The sequence below is a fragment of the Monodelphis domestica genome, chromosome 8 (genome assembly GCF_027887165.1).
Source record: "Monodelphis domestica isolate mMonDom1 chromosome 8, mMonDom1.pri, whole genome shotgun sequence".
Classification (NCBI taxonomy): domain Eukaryota; kingdom Metazoa; phylum Chordata; class Mammalia; order Didelphimorphia; family Didelphidae; genus Monodelphis; species Monodelphis domestica.
This window is the reverse complement of record NC_077234.1, coordinates 83,484,263-83,507,102: the sequence shown is the minus strand read 5'-3', so window position 1 is coordinate 83,507,102 and position 22,840 is coordinate 83,484,263. Positions and strand designations below refer to the sequence as shown.

The following is a 22,840-nucleotide window of genomic DNA, read 5'->3' as shown; positions in this document are numbered from 1 at the left end:
GGCTCTAATTAGTTTTGTATATGTGTCCTCTTAAGTTTTTTGAAGTGGGAAAGGATTAAGTGCTATAGCGTATTAGACATTTCAGTACATAGGTCAGTGCTTCTTTTTTTTAATGAATTAATTTAGAATATTTTTCCATGGTTACATGATTCATGTTCTTTCCTTCCTCTCCTCTCTCCCCACCTCCTGGAGCTGACAAGTGATTCCATTGGGTTTTATATGTATCATTGTACAAAACCTATTTCCATATTATTAATATTTGCAATAGAGTGATCATTTAAAGTCAGAATCCCCAGTCATATCCCCATCGAACCATATGATCAATTATATGTTTTTCTTTTGCATTTCTACTCCCACAGTTATTTCTCTGGATGTGGATATCGCTCTTTCTCATAAGTCCCTCTGCATTGTCCTGGATCATTGCATTGCTGCTAGTAGAGAAGTCCAATACATTTGATTGTGCCACAGTGTATCAGTCTTTGTGTACAATGTTCTGTTGCTGCTCCTCTCACTCTCCATCAATTCCTGGAGGTCATTCCAGTTTACATGAAATTCCTCCAGTTCATTATTCCTTTCAGCACAATAATATTCTATCACCATCGGATACCACAATTTGTTCAGCCATTCCCCAATTGAGGGACATCCCCTCATTTTCTAGTTTTTTGCCTCCACAAAGAATGTGGCTATGAATATTTTTGTACATGTATTTTTCCCTATTATCTCTTTGTAGTACAAACCCAGTGGTATGGCTGGATCAAAGGGCAGGCAGTCTTACAAAGCCCTTTGGGCATAATTCCAAATTGCCTTACATAATGGTTGATCAGTTCACAACTCCACCAGCAATTCATTAGTGTCCCAATTTTGCCATATCCCCTCCAACATTTATTACTTTTTTTTGCTGTCATATTGGCCAATCTGCTAGGTGTGAGGTGGTTAGGTCAGTGCTTCTAAGAAATAATTATTAAGGAAGGAATTAGGCAGTTTTAAATTGAGAACATTTAACAGGGAAAAAAATCTTTTGCTTTTGGAAATCACTCATTTTTTTCTGAGATTTTTGGAAGCCACCTAAAATACTTTTGTTTAACACGATTTCAAATGGTTTTGGGGGTATTTCATCAGCATTTTTTTGGTAGTGATTTTTATTTCCTAAACTACATAATAAAAGTGTTCATTTATATAGGGAAATAGACTTTCCAAAGTAAGGTTGATCTTGTAAAAATAATACCAGCATCACCATCTGTGAGAGTGTGATAAAGGTTGCCATCCTCTTTTTTTTTGTGTCCACTGGTGGATGGTCGATTTTCAGAAGTAGTAAAGTTCAGTCACCTACCTTATCCCATTTTCTGGCCTTAAGAACTGTTCCATAAGAACTTTTTGTCAACCTTTAATTTATTAGTGTGTATGAGATATATGTGTGAACTGGGTCAAGCCTTATTGATTTTAGTATCCAGAATTTCTTAAATTTGTAACAAGTTTGACTCACTGCTTGTGAAAGACAGTACCTGGTTACCTTGTTCTACCTTCTCACTCCACAAATACTTTAGTGAATTGCTAAAAAAGGAGACTATTGAATGTTAAAGTTCTTTTCAAGTCACTAGTAGTGGTTTTCTCACAATTCAGGGTTATTTTTTGTCAAGTAGTGGCTTAGCTTGGAATAGTTGTGTTCAAATAAGTTAGAATTGGACATCTTTAGAGTCAAGTAAAGGATTTAGGTCTAATGTGAAAAACCCAAAGCTGGAATTAAAACTTGTGTTCCCTCTCTCTCATTCATTAACTAGCAGAATGACTTTGGACAGGTCATTTAATCTTTGAGTATACTTAACAGCAGCAAAGAATATTGCTCATCTCTTAGGGTTGTTGGAAAGATAAAACAATACATAGTACTTTTAAAAGTTGAAAGTAAAGTGTTAGTATTGGAAAGCACTTTAGTCCAATCCATTTTAGAAATTAGGAAATTGAGGCACAATGTGTTATTTGCTAAACTCTCTGTTAAATGTTAAACCAAGTATTAATGGGCATACTTTTGATGTGTACAATAGCAGGTAGAGAAAGAAAAATATCCAAATCAGTGTTGTATTTTGTTATACTCTTGAAACAATTGAGAAAAGCCGAAACTTTGTATACCTCAACTGTTGAGACTGTTAGTATAATTTTACACCCCCACCCCTACCCCATGACCCTAAATCCATTAAGAAAACCCTTAAGTCCTTGAGCCAAATATTAAAGAGGAAAATTGGTATAGTACATGGGCCTTAGAGTCAGAAGACTTTGGCCCAGGTCTCAGCTCTGTTGCTTAATTGATTTAAGTCAAATAAGTTTATCTCTCTGGGTCTCAGTTTCTTCATATATAAAATTTTTGTGGTTGCTATAATCTCTATTGTCCTTACCAGATCTTGTATTGTGAAAAATGTCTAGGAAGTATTACTTATGGAGGACTACTTTCTCCAATAAGTAATATTAAGAGAAATATTTTTAAAAGCATGTTGTTGAAAGATGTATGAGGCAGCTTTGCCTACTGGATAAGGTGCTGAACATCTGCATGGAAGTTCCACCACTGACATAGCACTGATTCTGTGACCTGGCCAAGTCATTTTATCTCTTGGTGCTCCATGATCTTTTTAAAAAAAGAATCTTGATAATTTTATTTCAGCATTATTGATTTTCAAATGTATTTAATGCACTGAAAAAAATCCTGAGAAAGGGTCCATAGGCTTTGCCACACTTCCAGAAAGGTCCATGATACAAAAAAGGTTAACCCCTGCTCTAAGGCTATAAATTTCTGAAAAGGTGTTGATCTGTACTGGTAGAGGATATTTTCTTACTCTATGCCAGTGAAATCATGGGTGCAATTCCTATTTAATGAAAAATGAAACCTTTACAAAGGGGTTGATACACTCAGGTAAAAGCATTTTTCTGATACATTTTAATAAGAGCATACGTTTTTCTCATATTCCTAAAAATAAATCCTTATGAGTTCTTTCCTCCTGCTTTTATTGTTAAAGAGCAGAATTATTACATCTGCCTTATTTCCAAATTTTTTAATGTTATGCTATTTGTTTGGTATTGCTCTGGAAGGAACATATTTATAATTTTAAAAGCTACATGTACTGACTTTTCAACTTAAGGCTAGTTATGAGCATAGTTTATTATGCTCATATGGACTAGTATTATATGGACTAGAAATCTTTTTAATGTGTGTGAATTTTCTCAAGGTTAGTCATTAAACTATTTGCTTACTTTTGGGTTTCTATGATATCTTAGTTTTAATTTTCTTTTTGTTCTCCTAGACACATGAAATGGCCACAGATGATAAAACATCACCAACACTGGACTCTTCTAATGATCTCCCTCGATCTCCTACTAGTCCTTCTCATCTCACACACTTCAAACCTTTGACTCCAGATCAGGATGAACCTCCTTTTAAATCAGCCTATAGCTCTTTTGTAAATCTTTTTCGATTTAGTAAAGGTAACACTTTTTGGTTTTAAAGGTCAAAGAACCCAAACCCAAACTCTGATGAAGAAAATTTGAAGTTCTTTTCTTCAGCATTAATTTTACATGCCCTCTTGAAATATTGACAAAGCAGCAGCTTTAATCCAAAGACTGGTTAATAAGGAAAAGGTGGAATCATCAATTAAATCTCCAGCAGTAGAATTTAAACATTCTTGGATATATGAGGTTTTGAATAGAAAACTAAGCACTAAAAGGAATTCCCTTATAGAAAAAATAAAATAGCAATTCTTAATGTTTTCTTCTTCATCCTAGATGCAATTTTCTGACCTCTTGCTCAGGCATTTGCTTCTATGACTCATCCCTCTCCTTCCTTCCCCTCCTCTTAATTCCCCGCCACCCCCTTTCCTTCCTCTCCTTTCTCCTCCCCTCACATCTCTCCTCTTCACCCTTTTTCTTTTCTCCTCTCCCTTCCCCCTTCTTTCTCCCTCTCCCTCTCATCCTCCCCCTCTCTTTCCTCCTTGCCCTTCCAATAGTCACAAAATTCCAATTAAAGCAGTGATAGAATAAAGATGTGTTCAAAAGGTAGCAATTCAAGGAAAGGTTTTTTTTTTTTAAAACAGGAAGTTACTAGGTAGATTGCTGACTTAATCTTTTAGATTGAGATTCAACTATGGAAGATTGTACATGTGACAATATTTAAAGCCCTTGTTTACATGAGCAAAGTATTCTGTTCTAGGAAAAAATTAGAAAAGAGCTTAGTTAATATGTTTTGCTTTATATGGGATTGTGTCATATGAAATATTTTGTCAAGTCAATATATATAATGGCCAGTGTTTTAAGGATTTATGAAGCTTGAAGTTCAGTTAGTTTTGTAGAAATCTTAATGATCAATAGAATGTATAAAGTTGTCTTAAATATGTATGTGTAAGAAATTTAAAATTTAAAAAGTAGTCTCAAAGGTAATTTAATTTGTCTCATATTCCCCTTTCTTTTTGTGGTCCCTTTATGTTTTCAGTACTGAATCTAAGATTTTTCAAATGATGACAAATTTTCTTCTTCTGCAGAGAGGCCAGAAGGTGGACAGGGTGATCAGCAACCTCTGAGTGGAAGTTGGACCAGTCCTCAACACTCTTCAAGGACACAATCTGTGAGATCTCCTATCTCTTATAAAAAGCCGATCAATGAGGAGCTACATAGGAGATCATCTACTGTCTTAGGTAAACGAAGGTTGTTTGTTTTTTTTTTTGAGCTGCCTTTGTGTGATGATAAAATAATGTTTTTTTAGCAATTGCTGTCCCAGATTCTATTTTGACTTATCTTTCTTTTGATTTTGTGGGATTAGAGGCTGTTGAGAAGGAATGAAATTTATAAGGTAGTTAATGATAGAATTTTGTTTTATGTTTAAAAAGCCCAATTCTAGATATTCATTACATTTCAATCCATGATAAGTAAATAGGTCCTGATTGGCTTTTGAGTTACTTACTTGAGTTTCAGTGATTCCTAATTTGTAGCATCTTCAGAAGAAATTAGTTTAATTTTAACTTCATGCATGATCTGCATTGATGCTTTGGGTAGCTAGTGAAATATTAGGATATTCTGGACATGGGCCACTTTTTCCTTTTAGAGGGTTTCCTGTTATGTTGTTTCTGCCTTGCTTCTGCTTCTTTCAGAGTGGCAGAACAGATGCAGTTTCTGCTGTCACTCTTTCTGTCACTTTAACTTTTTGTCACTTTCTGTCTTTTGTTACTCTTAATGCATTTTTATTTGATTTTTCTACCCAGTCAAGGATTAGATCAGTGCTTGATATAAGAACTAAGAAAGGAAGGGGACCTGGAAGTTTTGGCTCTCCTTTCTCCCTTTTTTTTTTAACCCTTACCTTCCATCTTGGAGTCAATACTGTGTATTGGCTCCAAGGCAGAAGAGTGGTAAGGGCTAGGCAATGGGGGTCAAGTGACTTGCCCAGGGTCACACAGCTGGGAAGTGTCTGAGGTTAGATTTGAACCTAGGACCTCCCATCTCTAGGCCTGGCTCTCAATCCACTGAGCCACCCAGCTGCCCCCTCTCCCTTTTCTTAATTAAGAGCATGGACAGGTCACATTCTTTTTGTGCCTTTTCCTCTGGGGAAGTTCACTTGCATGTGACCAAATGCAAATGACTTAAGGATGGTAGCTTGAAGATGAATGACAGATCTCCAGCAGCTTCTTTATATATTCCTTATCTTTTAAATAAAAAATCACAGATTGCTACCATGTTATAGCCATCCTGTGACTCTGTAAAGGGTGAAATTATGGCTGAGACTGAATGTATAATTAATTTAGGTCACCAAGGATTTTATTTATAAAAATCCTAATGAAAAACCCAAAAAATAAAATACCCAAGTCAGCTGCCAAATTTTAGTAATGGTGACTTAATTGATATAGTAGAGAAGATTAAGAAGAAGGGAGAAGGAAAGGGTGAAGGCCCCCCCCCCACCCCCCCAGGACTGGGTGGGAAGATTAGAAGATCTAGAAAGTAAGGGTTTGGAGTGTGAAGGAGGAAGGAATCAACCTGAACTCCAAAAGGGGCTCAGCTGAGATGTCTGAACCTGAATCAGGTCAAGGACAAAACTCACCCAAAACCCAGACAAATAACTGCCACCACTCCCAAGATGTCGGAACGCCTAGCACGCTGCCAGCCACAGTCGCCTCTCCAGGGAAAGAGGAAGGGACAGGAAGTGTTATTCCTTATATGGACATTTTTACATCACTTTTCTGTGTCTCATCTGTACCAATGAGGACTTAGCTTGACTTAGGACAGCCCAGAGGTCTGTCCTTTTTTCTGCTCATGTCTGTTGAAGGCCATTCCTTAGATAATTAAATCTTTTGAGTTTGATGCAGACCTTCAAAATCTTGTTAAACTAAGAAGGGAGGAGAAATGTAGTTTCCAAGACTGGATTCTCTTATTCCAAGTATCTCCATTGTTACTGATCAGGAAATAGCTAAATCATATCTTCTAAAGAATGGTCTGATTAGGGTGGAATAGTTTTAAAATTCACAACTCAAAAGAAATTTTACCCAAGATCTTTACCGTTTAAAGATTGTTCAATGACTTTATTATTCTTTTTGGGCAACATATTCTCCCTTTCTAACTTTGGTCTTTTCTTCCTTCATTCCACCCCTCCATCCCCCTTCTCTCCTAGCAAAAAAGGAAAAACACCATACTTGTGATAAGAAGGGTCAAGTAAAACAAATCTGTGTTTGTGGATTATCTCCCCACTCTCAGGAGGTGCCTGTCATGCTCCATCAGATTTTCATTGCATTGATAAAAGGTCTTAAGTCATTTCCAAGTTAACACAACTTTTTTAACCCTTCCAGATACCAGAAGGAAAGCAGAAGCTGTTATAGGCCATGATCCTCGCACAGCTGTCCAGCTTCGAAGTCTCAGCACAGTCTTGAAACGTCTCAAGGAAATCATGGAGGGGAAAAGTCAGGTATAGCCTAGAAGTGTAACAATTATAAGAGTGGTTGGTATAAACTGTGACTGCGGAAATATGGTTTCAAGATATTGTCTTGAGTTAAATCAAATATAAAGTGGTTGCCAGGGAAAAATTCCTGAATATGAAATATACCCAAGTCAGCTGGGTTTTTATGGAGATTTTAATTAATACAAATTAAGGAATTAATGAAAGGGAGAGAGAGAGTAAGAGGAAATAATGAGAAAAGGGGTAGGCCAGCCCAGGCCAGCCTCGGCCAGGGCTCGAGCCCTAAGAGAGATCAGTCAGTCTTTAATCCACTCACCACAAGATTTGTCCTAAGCAAGATTCTAGTGTTCAGAGAGACCCAGCTACTCCAACTAGTCCGAGCTCTAATTCAGCTTTGGCAAACTGAATTTTCAGCCAGCCACCCAGTTCTCTCAGAGAGAGTTCCTTTTAAAGAGAATTTTTTCCTATGTCACCTCCCCTAAGTTCTCACATCTACCAATCACAGTAGACGTTTACAAAAGGACAGACCATTCTTAATTCACGCCTGAGTAGACTAAACTTTTGAGTAATTCACACCTGCCTGAGTAGACCAAAACTTTTGAGTAAGTTCACACCTCTTTGCCCCTTGTGAGTTGCTTGACCTTTTAGTGATTAATTTGACTTTCATAGGTACTTAGCATCTTTTTGTATTAGATCTAAAAATAGACTTAGTTAGCTTAAGGCTTTTGCTTTACTATAAGTATGAGTTAAGTACTTTTTCATTGTTCAGTAAAGAGTTTACAACTTTATCTTTCCCTAAAGTATGCTTAAGTATGGGTAGAGTAGAGTTCTCACATTTCTGACTAAGTCCCTTCATTGTTTAAAATGGGGAATGGTCTTAACCAAGTGTTCTGAAGTAGGGTGTGAGAATTTTTAAGATTCACAGAAGCTTGGGACAGTTATTAAGCAGCTGTTTAGGTAATGCCATGATCCCTGAAAACATTCTCTAAAAATCATCTGAAAGTAAAGTTCATGCTTATGCCCGTGTCAACAATTAATGCTATATGTTCCTTATACGACCAGTATGCTAGATGAGTTATTGAACAGGGAGGAATGTATAAGAGAGAGAAATGGTATGTGTTCTCCCTTTCTGTATGTTCCTCATAGCTTAAAGATTGCTTTTAAGCAGGCAGAGACTTTGGCATCCTATATCCTCTGTTTTTCTTATTAATTATGAAACTGACAACTGTTTTACATGTAAATATAACATTTTAATTTTGGGAGTGCAAATAATGTGGGTTTATTCTTTTTTTTTTTAAACCCTTACCTTCCATCATGGAGTCAATACTGCGTATTGGCTCCAAGGCAGAAGAGTGGTAAGGGCTAGGCAATGGGGGTTAAGTGACTTGCCCAAGGTCACACAGCTGGGAAGTGTCTGAGGCCACATTTGAACCTAGGACCTCCCATCTCTAGGCCTGGCTCTCAATCCACTGAGCTATCCAGCTGGCCCCCAATGTGGGCTTATTCTTGAGCCAAGAAAAAAGAGAGATTTAATTTTTCTGTTAATCAATAAGTCAATAATTATTAATCACCTACTATATGTCAAGCTCTGTGCTAAGCACTAGGGATATAAATTAACCTGTGTTTTCTTAAATGATGTCTTTTTCTTTTTAGCTCTTCTCCTTTCTTCCTCCTCCCTGACATGGAATCTTTCAAACCTAAAAGAGAATTGTATTCCAAAATTTAAAAAGTTATCTTGGCATGGTAATGCATTTTCCCATAGCAGTAAGACAATGCGTAGTAATTAGGTTTCCAGGTTAGTCAACAAAAGCATTTAAAAAAATTCATAATGTACCTGAAATAAGTAAGTAATTTACTTTTTTTCAAACCCACTCAAAATGGAAAATAATTTCAAGTCACATTTTTAAAAAAGTAAAATATACTTAAACATAGAACCTATCAAAACACTTTAAAAACAAATGACATCCAGTGTGTTGGAATACTATAAATAAATGGAACTGAAAAATGTGATTAATAGTTTTACATGTGAATAAATAGTTTTCAATGTATCTTGAATATTGCTATTAGGAAAAATGACAGGTTTGGTTGGGAAGATAAGACAGTGGCTAGAAATTTTTTGGAGATTCTGAAGGGATTTCTGGATCTTTTCAAGGACTTTCTTTTACCATAATGTACATAGGGTAATGACACTTGTAATCCTTGTATGTGTGTGTGTGTTTATACATAAACACACACACACATATATATATACATATATATATTAAAAAAAATAAAAACCCTTACCTTTCACCTTAGAATCAATACTGTGCATTGGTTTCAAGGCAGAAGAGCCATAAGGGCTAGGCAATGAAGGTTAAGAGTGACTTGCTCAGGGTCACCCCTGCTAGGAAGTATCTGAGGTCAGATTTAAATCCAGGGCTTCCAGTTTCTAGGCTTGGATCTCCATACATTGAGCCACCTACCTGCCCCCTTATACTTTTTCATCTACTTGCATCTACTCCAGAGAAAAAAATCTGAATAGAAAGTTTAACCTTTTTTGATTGACGGTGCATGCCATTTAAAGGCCTGTAAGTAATTTGGGACTCATTGCCATCAGGCTGAGACAGGATAAGTGACTTGCCCAAGGTCACCCAATTAGGAAGAGAGTTTGAGGAAAGATTTCAACTCAAGACTTCTTGAGAGTCCAGTGAGAGGGAAAGTGACCGTATAGCTTTTAGCCTAAGGTGGATCTTTGGGTCTTTACTCTGTTTTTGGAGAACAAATAACTAGCTTCTTCCCATATAGGAGAACTGCTGGATTGGGAGTGAATCCCAATAGTTAGCTCACTTGCCTAAGAAGTGGTGGGAACTAAGGATAATGGGACAAACCAGAAATCCTTAGTGTCAGTTGAAGAGGTGAGAGCAGTGAATCTGGATGCCATTACTTACTTTTGTTTTTCATCCCAGCTCTTCATTATCTAATCAAGCTTCTCATTCTGGGTTTTTACTCATTTTTCTTGTGACCAGAATGGCCTCTCTTTTCTACTTATCCAAAATAACTACATGTTTGAAGATCCAGCTTAAGTGATCCTCTCTTCATGAAATTGGCCCTGGCTATTTATAGCCTTTGTTGATTTCTCTTTTTCTCCCCCCAACTTTCTACTTAAGAGTTTATAGTTTGGAATTTGTGCTTTTGGATAAACAACAGCATATTTTAGTGGATAGAGTACTAGCCTTGCATTTAGAAGAACTTGACTTTGGATCCTGTCTTTAATGCTTGGCTAGCCATGTGACCAGGAGCAAGTCATTTAACTTTCTTGAACCTTGGCTTCCTCATCTGTAGGAAGGGGATAATATCTCTGATCCTTACCTCATAGAGTTGTTAGGAGACTTAGAAGAGGTAACCAACATGAAATATTTTAGAGTTTGAAACAGTATAAATGTTTATTATTTTTATATTGTATTGTCTTTTATTATTTAGCTTTCCCAGGATCTTCAGTGGTAGAGATTGTCTTTCATATTCCTTCTGCATGTGTCTCAACTCCTGCTCTTGTAGATTTTTAACTGCTTGTAGGATTCCAGGGTCATTGAGCCTGTAGAGAACATAGCCACAGTCTAGAGAGTTTAGGTTTAGAGCTGTTACATTGAGAGGGAGAGGCCATAGCTCTAGAATATGAGAAAGAGAGATTATAACTGTATTTGACTGGAAAGGATCTATGATTACCTCAGAACTTCAGAATCTTAGAAGCCATCTGTTTCAAATTTGTCATTTTATGTATGGAAAACCAGGCTTCTTTTGTTTAAATAACTTGCCCTGGGCTTTAAGCACATGCCTTTAGCTGATAAGGCAGAAATTCTTCAGCTTTTGTGTGTCCTGGACCCCTTTAATTGTCTTATAAAGCCTATGGGCTTCTCAGAATAATGTTTTTAAGTACCTGAAATAAAATACTTGAGGTTACAAAGGAAACTAATTTTATTGAAGTTCAGTTATCTGTGTATTTAAAAAAGTTCCTGGACCCCAGATTAAGGACTCCAGTGATAGGATTTTCAAAAAATTGGTTGAGAAACTTGGTAATGACTTCTGGTGCCATTAATACCATATACCCTTCTTTCTTGGCTGTGTTTTGACAATGCTCTTAGTTGCCATGGACACTTGCCTAGATACCAGTTTAAGGGAATTGAGTTAAATGGGCCAAGTATTCCAGTGATTTATTATAAAGATAGAAAATAGTAGAGATTATGTAATTTGTATCTTAATATGTTACAAACTACCCTTTAATATCTAGAACATTAATTCTTCAACAATAGGAGTAAAAAAGAAACCGACTTATGTTAGTATCAATATTTGTGTTTTCTACATGAGGAAAACACTTGATTGTTCTATGCAATGAGTCTGATTAATCAGAAGCTTTAAACAGTGCTGAATTTTTTTAGATTAGAAGTTTCTTTTTTGAGCTTCCTTATATTCAAATACTTTAAAAGTAGTAATAGTAGTGTATATAAAAACCCACTCCCTAATTTTCATAATCTACATGGAACTGGCCAGGTTAAGATACCATACTTGAATCTTTGCAAATGCAATTCCAGGGAAGGCAACTTTAGATAGCAGCCTCACATGTACTGTCATGCTTCCTAAAGTAATGTCAAGCCTAGTAATAGACTCTACTATTTACTTGGATCCTAATGTAAAGTTTTAAGTAGGGTGAACTGTGACATTTCTAGCATGGTAATTATATTTCTTTTTCTTAATTTTCTTCATTGAGCTCTGAAAATTTACTTTCTGTGATAAAAAAGCCTCACAAATATATCACTTTTTATGTTATAGGATAGTGATCTGAAGCAGTACTGGATGCCAGATAGCCAATGTAAAGAATGTTATGACTGTAGTGAGAAGTTTACCACCTTTAGGCGTAGACATCATTGCCGACTATGTGGGCAGATCTTCTGTAGTCGTTGCTGTAATCAGGAAATCCCTGGAAAATTTATGGGCTACACAGGTAAGCCTGTATTTCTGACAATTGTGGTTATTATTATAATTACTATTTTGAGGCACTCTATACCCTAGAATTCATTCAACAATGTGTACTGTACAAAGGAGATGCTAAATTATTGTGGGAGAAAAAAAGATAAATAACCTCTTCCTACTAAAGAACTTAACGTTTATTAGGCAAGCTAGCAACATAAATACAGTACAAAGTAACACATAGTAGATGCCATCAGAGTAGTATAAATAAGCTTATTGTAATGTTAAAATCTCCAAAAAAGAGACTCATAATACATAGAAACCCGAGAAACCTTTTGGGTACATAGTTTTCTATATACCAAATGAAGGCGCTTGAACAGAAGTGATTTAGAGAACTCAATTGTTTTAGCTTGTTTTATAGAAATAATGAACCTTTTTGAGATACGGGCAACTAGGTGGGCAGGTGGATAGAGGATCAGGCCTGGAGATAGGAAGTTCAAATCTGGATTCTGACACTTACTGGTTGTTTGTCCCTGGGCAAGACACATAATTCTCTTTATCTCAGTTTCCTCATCTTTAATATGAGCTGGAGAAAGAAGTGGCAAACCATTCTAGTATCATTGCCAAGAAAACTCCAAAAGAGTTTACAAAGAGTTGTACATGACCGAAACAACTTAATCACAAAAATGGAATAAGACAAGTAGTGTGGAATATTTTTGCACAAAGTTTTTTCCTGCTTTTCTTATGCAAATTTATTAGATGTTAGAACAGGATTTTGCAAGTTTAATGTATTTATATTTTATTAGGGGTCAAAAGGGCTTTATTGGATGATCAATTGCACTGAACAAATGTACACATTCATATTCTATACTTTCAAGCTTTATTTCCCTAAAGAAGCTAAAACCACCAAATAGAAAGTAATGAAACTTACTCTTGGTATTATTACTCTCAATCTGGGTGGGTTTTAATCACTGCCTTTGGAGATCTTAAGCTCTCTTTCTATTTCTTATTTTTAGTATATCCTATATGTTAGGTGCTTAGGAATATTTGAATTAAAGAATAATGTAACCATTTATGTTTCTTTTTTTTTATTTTAACATAAATCAAAGAATCATTTTTCTGTTGTTGCTGTTTAAATATTGAGATTGCTTATGTTATTATATTTTATAGCTTGTGAACCCGGACTTACATTATGAAGATAGTCTTTAGTCATATTCATTATAATTATGATTGGGAACAGAATGTGGATTGACAGGTTTCTATCATCAGCAACTTAGTTGAAAAATTATTCTCAAAATACTTAAATGTGTGTGATGACTTCAGTAGATATGACTATTTTTCTTTGATCTCACCATAGTGTTTTTGGTAGAAGAGTAGGAACATACAAATCTTTTTCTTGAATATTTCTGTTTAATGAAATTTCAGTAAATCCTATACTATATTTCCTCAGATACCAGAATTTATAATCTCTTGGTCTATGGCAAGAATCACATTTTATAATAAAAAAATTTCTGACCAAAAGACTGTAAGTTACTTTCAAGGAATTTATACCTTTATTAAGAGAAATAGCATGTGTTTTTTGGGGAGAGGAACTTATACTCGATGGGTAATTTTGGGGATGAAGCATTAGTAGGTAGCAGGATTCAGGAATTAATAGTTTGTTGGAAGTATGTGATGCATTTCCTCAGAATATTAATGTTTGTGCCTTTGCAAAGGGTCTGTGATTGTATCACTATGGGGAATTGCCAGTGTGGGGATTCACTCCATTAAGGCAGATTGAAGCCTGTCTATGATTTAGTAGTTAAGTTTTAGAGAAATACTTAAAGCACAGAGAGGTTAAGTGGCTTTCCTAGGGTCACACAGTGAGTCAGTGTCAAGGGTGAGCTTTGAATTCTGATGTTTGAGGGACTGGCAGTATAGTTCGCTAACCCCTGCTCTGTGCTATGTCACCATAACATATCGTATAAGCATCTTTACACATATAGCATGCTAACACTTGAACTGAGAGTGGTTGGAGAGAGAATATCAATAAGAACAAAGTGAGCTGAAGCAAAAGAGGTAAGGTAGATATGTTCAGCAAGCACACTTTACTGACCTGTCCCATTAGGAAAATAGCATCTACCCTGCAAAGTTTAGTCTTATAATTGTACTTTATACAGAAGTGTTAGCACCCACTATAAAACAAGTTCTGCAAGGCTTTTTTGAGGACAGTGGATAAAAAATACCCCAAACAAACAAAAAAAACCCCTTTCCTTTTTGATTCACATTTGGAGAATCAAAGCACTTATTAAGTACCTACTCTATCTATGTTTGGGGCCACAGATACAAAATAGAGGAAGTAACATGTACACATACAAGTATGTAGAGAGCAAATAATAGGTCATTTCTGGGGAAAGGAACTAGTAGCTGGAGAATCAGGACTAGCCTCATCTAGAAAGTGGGACTTGAGCTGAGCTTTGAAGGAGAAAAGGGATTCTGAAAGTGAGAAGTACGGAGAGAGGCTTTTCTGCAGCAGGGGGACAGTCTGTACCATAGCATGGAAGGATGATGGAGTAAATGTCTGTGTTAGGAACATGCAGGAATCTGGGAAACTAGGAGAGGCTGACTGAATGCTCAAGAGAAGTTTATTCTGGAGGCAGTAGTGTCACTGGAGTTTGTAGAGCAGAGGAATCTGGTCAGATCTATACTTGAGTGATATTACTTGGTCTGTTGTGTGGAGGACTGATAAAAGACTGAGACCGACCATGTATTCTCTCCTCTGTTCTGCTTTCTCTTTTGTCATCTTATGTGTGCTGTTTTGCAGACCAAATGGACCAGAGAGAGCTGGCTGGCACAAGCAGATTCCTCTGGGTTTGCTGAGTTAGGGACTGGTCATTTTGCCCTTAATTATAATTATATTTCCTGATAAGCCAGTAACTTTATCACAAGAAATGTTTCTATATTCTAACTGAAGCTCCATCTGTGTTCTAGCACTTTAATTTATGATTCATTAGACTAGAAGCCCCTTTTTAGAGCCTAACAACAGTGAGCTTAATTTTGATTCTTCCTTCCCTCCCCCATCCCCCCTTCTCTCATAGCTTAGGGTCAAATTGTTTTTGTGTTATAATTCTTACTCCACTAAAGACTTGCTTTTTCCTCTTAACATATCCTTTATGAAGTAGCCTTTTCTTTTCATTTTGAAGCTTTATCATTCTTTGAACTGGCCACTGATTAAGACAGAAATAAGTTAGTTTCCATACCTGAATATTGTTTCTTAACATTTGTAAAGTAATAAACTAGTGGAAAATTTAAAATTTTTCTCTGCTTATTATATGCTAACTCATTGAGACTTTCTGTTTACTAATTAGTAGAATTCATGACATCACCTTTTAACCTAAGAATATAAATATTCTGTTAGGCAAAATTCTAATTGCATCCTTTTCATTTTTTCCTCTAGGGGATCTTCGAGCTTGCACTTATTGTCGAAAAATAGCTTTAAGTTATGCTCATTCCACAGATAGTAATTCCATTGGGGAGGATTTGAATGCTCTCTCGGATTCTGCCTCCTCTGTTTCTCTACTTGATCCCATTGAGCCACGAACACCTGTTGGTAGCAGAAAAGCGAGCCGCAACATATTTCTGGAGGAGGATTTAGCCTGGCAAAGGTACAGAAAACCTTTTTTGGGGGGGAGGGGGATATGTGTGTGTGTGAGAGAGACAATGAGGGATGGGGGTAGGTACTTTAAAAACTTAGTGTTGTGGGATTACAGCCCAAAGATAGATGGCTGCTTTTGCATTTGGCGAAGCCTATAGACCCTTCCCATAATAAAGTTTTTACTTGCAAAAAATAAAATATAAAGGATTACAAAGGAAACCATTTACCAGTTGAAATATAGATATGATTTTTGTCCCATCCCAAGTTCTTAGTTCCCTGGAAATTTATATACAAACCAGTGGTTTTGGATGCCAGGCTAAGAATCCTTGGCTTAGGACATTAATTCTTTTGAAGAATTTTCTTTCCTTTTTTTTTAATTAAAAAAAATTTCAATTTCATTAAAAAAAATTTTCCATGGTTCCATGATTCATATTAATTATTTCCCTCCCCTCTTCCTTCCCCCCTCCTGAAGTTGACAAGCAATGCCACTGGGTTATACATATATTATTTTGAAGAATTTTCTGAAGCCGTCCTTACTTTTCTTCTTTTTGCCTTGATTTGCCTGAAGGAGACCAATAAAGGTAGTTCAGTAATGATACTGTTTTTTTACTTATACCTAAGTGAATGGTATTGATTTTTTTCTAACTACCAACCACTTTCTGTTCTCTGAACTGGCAGATATCAATCCCTCACCCCATTTCCCCACTTAAATCATAGTAGTTATGTAAATACTTATTTTGTCTATATATGTGTGTGTATAGAAAAGGATATTGGTGAATCTCTTTCCTGGCAGTTTCTGTAGTTGCCATAATTAAGGTTCCTATGTGCAGTAATTTCTGGTTAATGTTTTCTTCAACTACTTTTCTCAGTTTAATAGCAAACCTCTAGTAAGTAGTGGCCATACTCTAAATAATAAAAATATTTTAACTATTGGCCTTCAAATAAATATTTTTGCCAGTTGTTTTAGACTATAGAAATAACTGATATCTAACTTGTTAATATGATTAAAGAAAATATAATAATCTCTAAAAAAGGACTTTTTCTTTGTTTTAGAGGGGCCTTAGACAATAATTTCATAAAACATAATGCTGAAAATATTAAACAGAACATTTAATTTTTAGAATGTAATGGGAATAATTAATGATCTTAAAATATATAAAATGAACTATGAAAGGGGCAGCTGGGTGGCTCAGTGGATTGAGAGCCAGGCCTAGAGATGGGAGGTCCTGGGTTCAAATGTGGCCTCAGACACTTCCTAGCTGTGTGACCCTGGGCAAGTCACTTGACCCCCATTGCCTAACCCTTACCACTCTTCTGCCTTAGAACCAATACCCATTATTGATTCTACGACGGAAGGTAAGGGTTTAAAAAAATGAACTCTGAAGACTACTGTAGAAATTAACATTTGACTCTTTATTAAATAACTTTTCTTTGTGTATCAAGCATGAAGATGCAGACTGCCTTTTGCTTGCCCAGGAAGTTTACATTTGAGTGTTCAGAAAATATTTGAATTAGTCTCTTTATTATGGTATACTATGTGGGAATAGAAAATCAGATTCATTCTTCAATAAATTATGAACCCATTTAATTCTTTATAGAATGTTATCTTGGTACAAGATTTCCAAGAAGAAAAAAAGGCATAAACTTAAAGTGAGGATTGGTGGGGAAGACAGGAGAAAGATATTTTCCTCTTCTCCAAGAAAGGAGTGACAAATGAAATTTTTAAAAAATCCTTTACTTTCTGTCTTAGAATTGATACCAAGTATTGATTCTTAGGCAGAAGAGCAGTAAGGGATAGGCAATTAGAGCTAAATGACTTGCCCAGGGTCACACAGCTAGGAAGTGTCTGAAACCAGAATAGAACCAGGTTCAACCCCCTTTCTAAGCCTGATAGCCATTATGTTACTCAGTTGCCCCAGGTAAATGAATTTATAAGTATTATTTTTTTAAGGTAGTATAATGAGAAAAAATTCTTAGCTCTTCTGAGCTTTCAATTTGTAGTCTGGATTAATTATGAGTGAAAAATCAGATTTTAGTATTGCACACAATATCTTATTCTTTGTCACCTTTGTGAAAACTTTTTGCAAAATGCCCCATTCCAGCTGGCTAAGTGTCTTAAGTTTAATAACATTTTATTTTGTTAACAAGCAGGTTAGCATAGAAGCAAACCAGCACATTTGGTGTACTTAATGTTCCATTTCATCAATAATGTTCTTATCTCCACCATCTCCTAATCTGTCATATAAACCAGCATCTTTCTACCACCACATCCCACAGGAAGCTTTCCTGAAGTAGGGAGGAGGAGAGAAGAACTACTTTAGCTAACCTTATTTCACCTCCCTTTTTCATGTCCAGTTGCCATGAGGAAGTTCCCTTTTGGGGAAGATATTGAGCCCCTCCAGTTTCAATTTCTACTCAGTTTTCATTATGACAGCTATAGCCAACCTGCAGGGCTGAGAAGTAGAGCAACTATAATCTTGCCTTTGCTCTGGAGGGAAGCTCTTAATAGACTGAACTGTTAAAGTTTTCAAAACTAATATATTCAACGGTATCTTGACTCAGCAAGGTATGTAGCTGTCTGAGACATGCAAATATATGATTACTGGCTAATGTATTGAATTTTAGTTTAAGCCAGATCTAAGCATTGAGAATGATTAATGTGTTAAAGATGCTAGAAATAGTATAATAACTTCCTATTTTTTATAACACTAGTTTAAATGAAATGCCAGAAATTTGGGGTGTGGAGAAAAGCAACTAGTACATTTTGGTCAGAAAATGAGTGCATGATGAAGAAGAAAGGGAGATAAGCATTGGAAGACCAAATTGTGGAGGGACTTGAATATTAGCAAAGGAACTGACAACTTCTCAGTATGTCATGAGACTCAAAATTTCTTTAGTTTAGAGTGAATGATCAGAATTTGATAGGAAGCAGTTAAGAGGCCACCTTAGAAGCTGAGTTAGGTAATGTGGGCCTTACTAGTACCTCATGAAATGAAATTGAATGGAAAAGGGATATTTGCATGCTGCTTGTAAATCGTATTTGTGATTGTTAAAATTGAGTTTTTGTACATTCTGATTTAAGCAAAACCAAAATTGACATACTTTTTCTAATAGCACTTTCCAAATATATATTTTCCAATAAAATTATTCTTAATCATAATTGCTAATTTCCTTACTTACAAGGATAGCTTGGGTTTCTACCGCAACTATAATAATTATATTTTACTGTAATTAATTTTGGCAAGTGAACTAAAATAATCTGGCAGTTGTATAATTGGAATCATCACCTGTTCTGTTGTTTCAAATAGATATATTCTTTTCTTTTGTGGAAAGAATAAATTGAATCCCAGTATTTCCCTACTTTGTATATATGACCTACAAATATGAAAAACTTGATGCCATGTTATTTATCCACTGGAAATTGTATATGGAAAACATAGGTAAATTAGATTTTTTTAGTTATTACTTTTTTTAGAAAAGTCCTTTAATAATCACTTTCATTGTTTTAAGATATGATTATAGATTAAAATTATATCTATTAAGCCACACACATGAAAACCCTAATTATATTTAGATCTTCTGAATTGTGGCATTTAAAAGAGTGGATGCCATAAACTGTAAGAGTTAAAATGATTGGGTGTCTTAAACTGTAGTGATTAAAATAGTGGAAGATATAAGTTGTGATAGATATAAAGAGTGGATGAATAAGTTGTGGCCGCTGGAAATATGTTTTCACTACAGTGTCTTGTTTTAAATCAAATATAAGGTGGTCGCCAGGGAAAATATTCCCAATTATGAAATATACCCAAGTCAATTGGGTTTTATATAGATTTTAATTAATAATACAATGAGGAATTAAAGAAAGAGAGAAAAAGAAGGAATAATGAGAAAGGGATAAGCCGGTCCTGGCCAGTCTTGGCCAACCCAGGCGTAAGCCCTTAAGAGAAAGATCAGTCAGTCCTTAATTACTCACCACAAGATCTGACCAAGCAAGAATATAGACACCAGTTCTGCCAGCCATCCTTCTTCAGAGAGGGATTCTTCTGACTGTCCTCAAGAGCCTCTCCGAAGAGACTCCTTAGAGAACTGATCCAGCCAGAGTCGTCCTCAAGGGAGCTTCAGCCAGAGACTGTCCCAGCCAGAGTCTTCCTCAAGGGAGTTCTCAGCCAGAGACCCTCCTTAGAGCCTGTCTCTCAAGAGCTTTTCCTTCTTAAGAGATCCTTTCTCAAGAGATTCCTTTTTCTTACATAGGGGGTTTTCTCCTATGTTACCTCCCCTAAGTTCTTCCATCTACCAATCACAGTAGACATTTTCCAAAGGAAAGCCCATTCTGAATTCACAGCTTGGTCGACTAATCCCTTTAGTAAGTTTGAACCAGAAAAAACTTCTGAATAAGTTTTCACCTCTTTGCTCCTTGTAAATTCACAAGTTGCCTGATCTTTATAGGTACTTAGCACCCTATTGTATAAATTCTAAAAATAGACATGGCTTAAGTATGGGTGTAAGCATTTCTCATTGTTCAGCAAGGAGTTTTCTCCCCTAAAGCAGTCCTAAGTATGGGTGGAGTAGAGATCCTCCCATTTCTGATCCAAGTAGAGTTCTCACTGTCCAAATGGGGAATGTTCCCAGTAGGGAATTGTTCCAATGGAGAATTCCCCAATGGGGAAATTTTTAACATTCACAAGTCTGAGAAATTTCAAGATTTACAGAATAATTTGCTGTTCTGATATTTGTGATATTTAATTTCCTCATTTAATATTTTAAAAGCAGATCTTTCGACACTTCAGACACTTTTGGACTGGGGAATGCTATTTCAGAGCTGGACTATAACTCAGAAGATTATCTTTAACAACTGTTTCATTAATTTCATTGTTTGTGACAAAGTTTTTTGTTATTTTCTTTTCAGTTTGATTCACCCAGACTCCTCAAATACAACTCTCTCAACACGACTTGTGTCTGTTCAAGAGGATGCTGGAAAATCTCCTGCTCGAAATAGGTAAAATAGCAAGTGGTATCTCTGCAGATTATACAATTTTTATATAGCCTTGGAACCATAGGGCAAGGTTCTGATTCAGTAAATGGTATCTACTTTTTTGTCCATTTTTGTGGAATTAATTGCTTCAGCCTCCTGGTAATAATAATGATAAAAACTTCTATTTATGTAATCTTTTAAGGTCTGCAAAATATTTCCCTCCCAATAGTCTTGTTAGGAAGTAAAATTATCTCTATTTACACATGGAAAAGCTGAAATTCCGAGAGGGTAAGTAAATTTCCCCCACTTCTATTAACAAAAAGTATCTTAAATAGAATATAACTCAGGATTCCAGACTCTTAATTTCAGGGCCTCTATACCAAACTCATTTTACCTCCCATAAAGGCATAGTATTTTTTGTTAGCAATTATTTGTAAGTAGCAAATGAGATTTTGCTTCAAATTTATAAAATTATTTGATAAATATTCATAATTCAAAAAACAGTTTTTCAGACTGTACCCAGAAAAATTAAATTTCTTCCTTTGGGAAATTCAGGACAGGTTATTTGACATCTTAAATTATCGTCCCCCAAATTAATTAAAATCTTAGAACTTAGAACACTTTTTTGAGATAATCTTTTCATTTTATAGATGTGAAAACTTCAGTATGGGGAAATTTAAGTCCCCTTTGCTGATTAGATACAGAAGTAGGATGACAACCTAAGTTACTTGACACTCATTCTAATTAACTTTTTATTGTACCACATGATCACTTTTCAAAAGCAGTTTTTAGAAAATTAAAGTCAAGATTGTTGCATCCTCTGTATATATTACATGTGAATTTTAAAATTACTCCACCCTAATCAAACTGTACTTTAGAAGATTTGATTTAGCTATTTGTTGATCAATAACAATAGAGATACTTGGAATAACAGAATCAGGTCTTGGGAAGTCCACATTTTCTCCACCCTTCTTAGTTTAACAAGATTAGGAAGATCTGCACCAAACTCAAAGATTATGTATCTGAGAGAAAGGCAACAGACATGTTTGGCTGACAGACCCTTGGGCTGTCCTAAGTCAAGCTAAGCTATCATTGGTACAGATGAGATGCAGGAAAGTGACATAAAACCGTCTATATAAGGCATGTCACTTCCTCTCCTCTCTTTCCCTGGAGAGGCGACTGACTGAGAGTGTGCTAGGCGTTTCGACATCTTGGAGTGTTGGTGGTGAATTTTGCCCTTGAGATGATTCAGGTTCGGGCATCTTAGCTGAGCCCCTTTGGAGGTCAGGCTGATTCTTTCCTCCTTCACACTCAAAACCTTACTTTCTAGATCTCCTAATCTTCCCACCCAGTACTAGCCCCTTCCTTCTTCCTTCTTCTTAATCTCCTCCACTATATCAATTAAATCACCATAAAATTTCCAGATGAGTTTGGGTGTTTCATTAGGATTTTATAAATAAAATCCTTGGTGACCAAATATAATTATTACATTCAGTCTCAACCATAATTTTAACCTTTACATACATTATGTGGTGGTTGGTTTTGTGTGAAGTGTTGGACAGGGTGCTAAACTTACCTTTAAATCTATCTTGTGGTTCTTGGCTTTTTTTTCTTTTATTTTAGAAACCAACTTTAGAGACTTAAACTTAGTTTTACTTATTTGGGATATGGTGAGACTGCTAGCTGTCATTAAAAACTTGCTAGAAAATCTGATCAACTATGGCCTTCTCATTTTTTCCTCACATGGTAATTATTTTTGTTGGAGAAGATATCTGTTTGGAATATTATTAGAGTTTGATTAAATATTCTTTTCATTACTTAATCTTCATTATCACAGTAATAGAAAGTCGTAGTTAACTAGACACATAAGGGGAGAAAAGTATAATCTACTTGTACATTTCCTAGCAACATTAGTGATTGGCACATAAAATATGTTTTCTTTTCAGATAATGTCACGCTAGATCACCAGTTAGTGAAAATTTCCCTTAGAGGCCTTATGATTATCATAGGAAGGGATTTTGGAGACCATCAAGTTCAAAACTTTTAATTTAGAGATGAAGAAATTGAGGCATAGACAGATTAAGCTGATAATCTAGTGGAGCAGCTAAGTGGTATAGTAGATAGAGTCCTGGGTCTGGAGTCAGGAAGACTCATCCTCTGAGTAAAAAAAAACAAACAAAAACCTCAGATAATTAATAGATATTTAATGACTACATAAATCATTTAACTCAGTTCCTTGCAGTTTGGGAAGGAAAGCACTACTGGTTGGGGGAATCAGGAAAGGATTCCTGAAGAAGTTGGTACTCGAACTGTTGGTTAAAGAAGAGAGAGACTGAATTAGAAGTGAGCAGAGAATGCATTTCAGGTATGTGATATGGCC

General features: G+C 35.8%; 1 protein-coding gene across 9 annotated transcripts in view; it reads left to right on the top strand.

The window, feature by feature from the left end:
* PIKFYVE (phosphoinositide kinase, FYVE-type zinc finger containing) overlaps positions 1–22,840 on the top strand; it is a 137,664-nt gene that overhangs the window by 11,388 nt on the left and 103,436 nt on the right. For 5 of the 9 annotated variants that reach the window (XM_056806989.1, XM_007501829.3, XM_007501828.3 and 2 more), the window contains 6 exons: positions 3,288–3,468; positions 4,518–4,670; positions 6,807–6,922; positions 11,717–11,888; positions 15,291–15,498; positions 20,395–20,484. In XM_056806989.1, coding sequence (XP_056662967.1) covers positions 3,297–3,468; positions 4,518–4,670; positions 6,807–6,922; positions 11,717–11,888; positions 15,291–15,498; positions 20,395–20,484 — 911 coding nt within the window. In that variant the 5' untranslated portion in view covers positions 3,288–3,296. Of the gene's footprint in view, positions 1–3,287; positions 3,469–4,517; positions 4,671–6,806; positions 6,923–11,716; positions 11,889–15,290; positions 15,499–20,394; positions 20,485–22,691; positions 22,826–22,840 lie in introns of those variants that run through there. The other 4 variants (XM_056806988.1, XM_056806990.1, XM_056806991.1 and 1 more) reach the window with 2 other exon arrangements.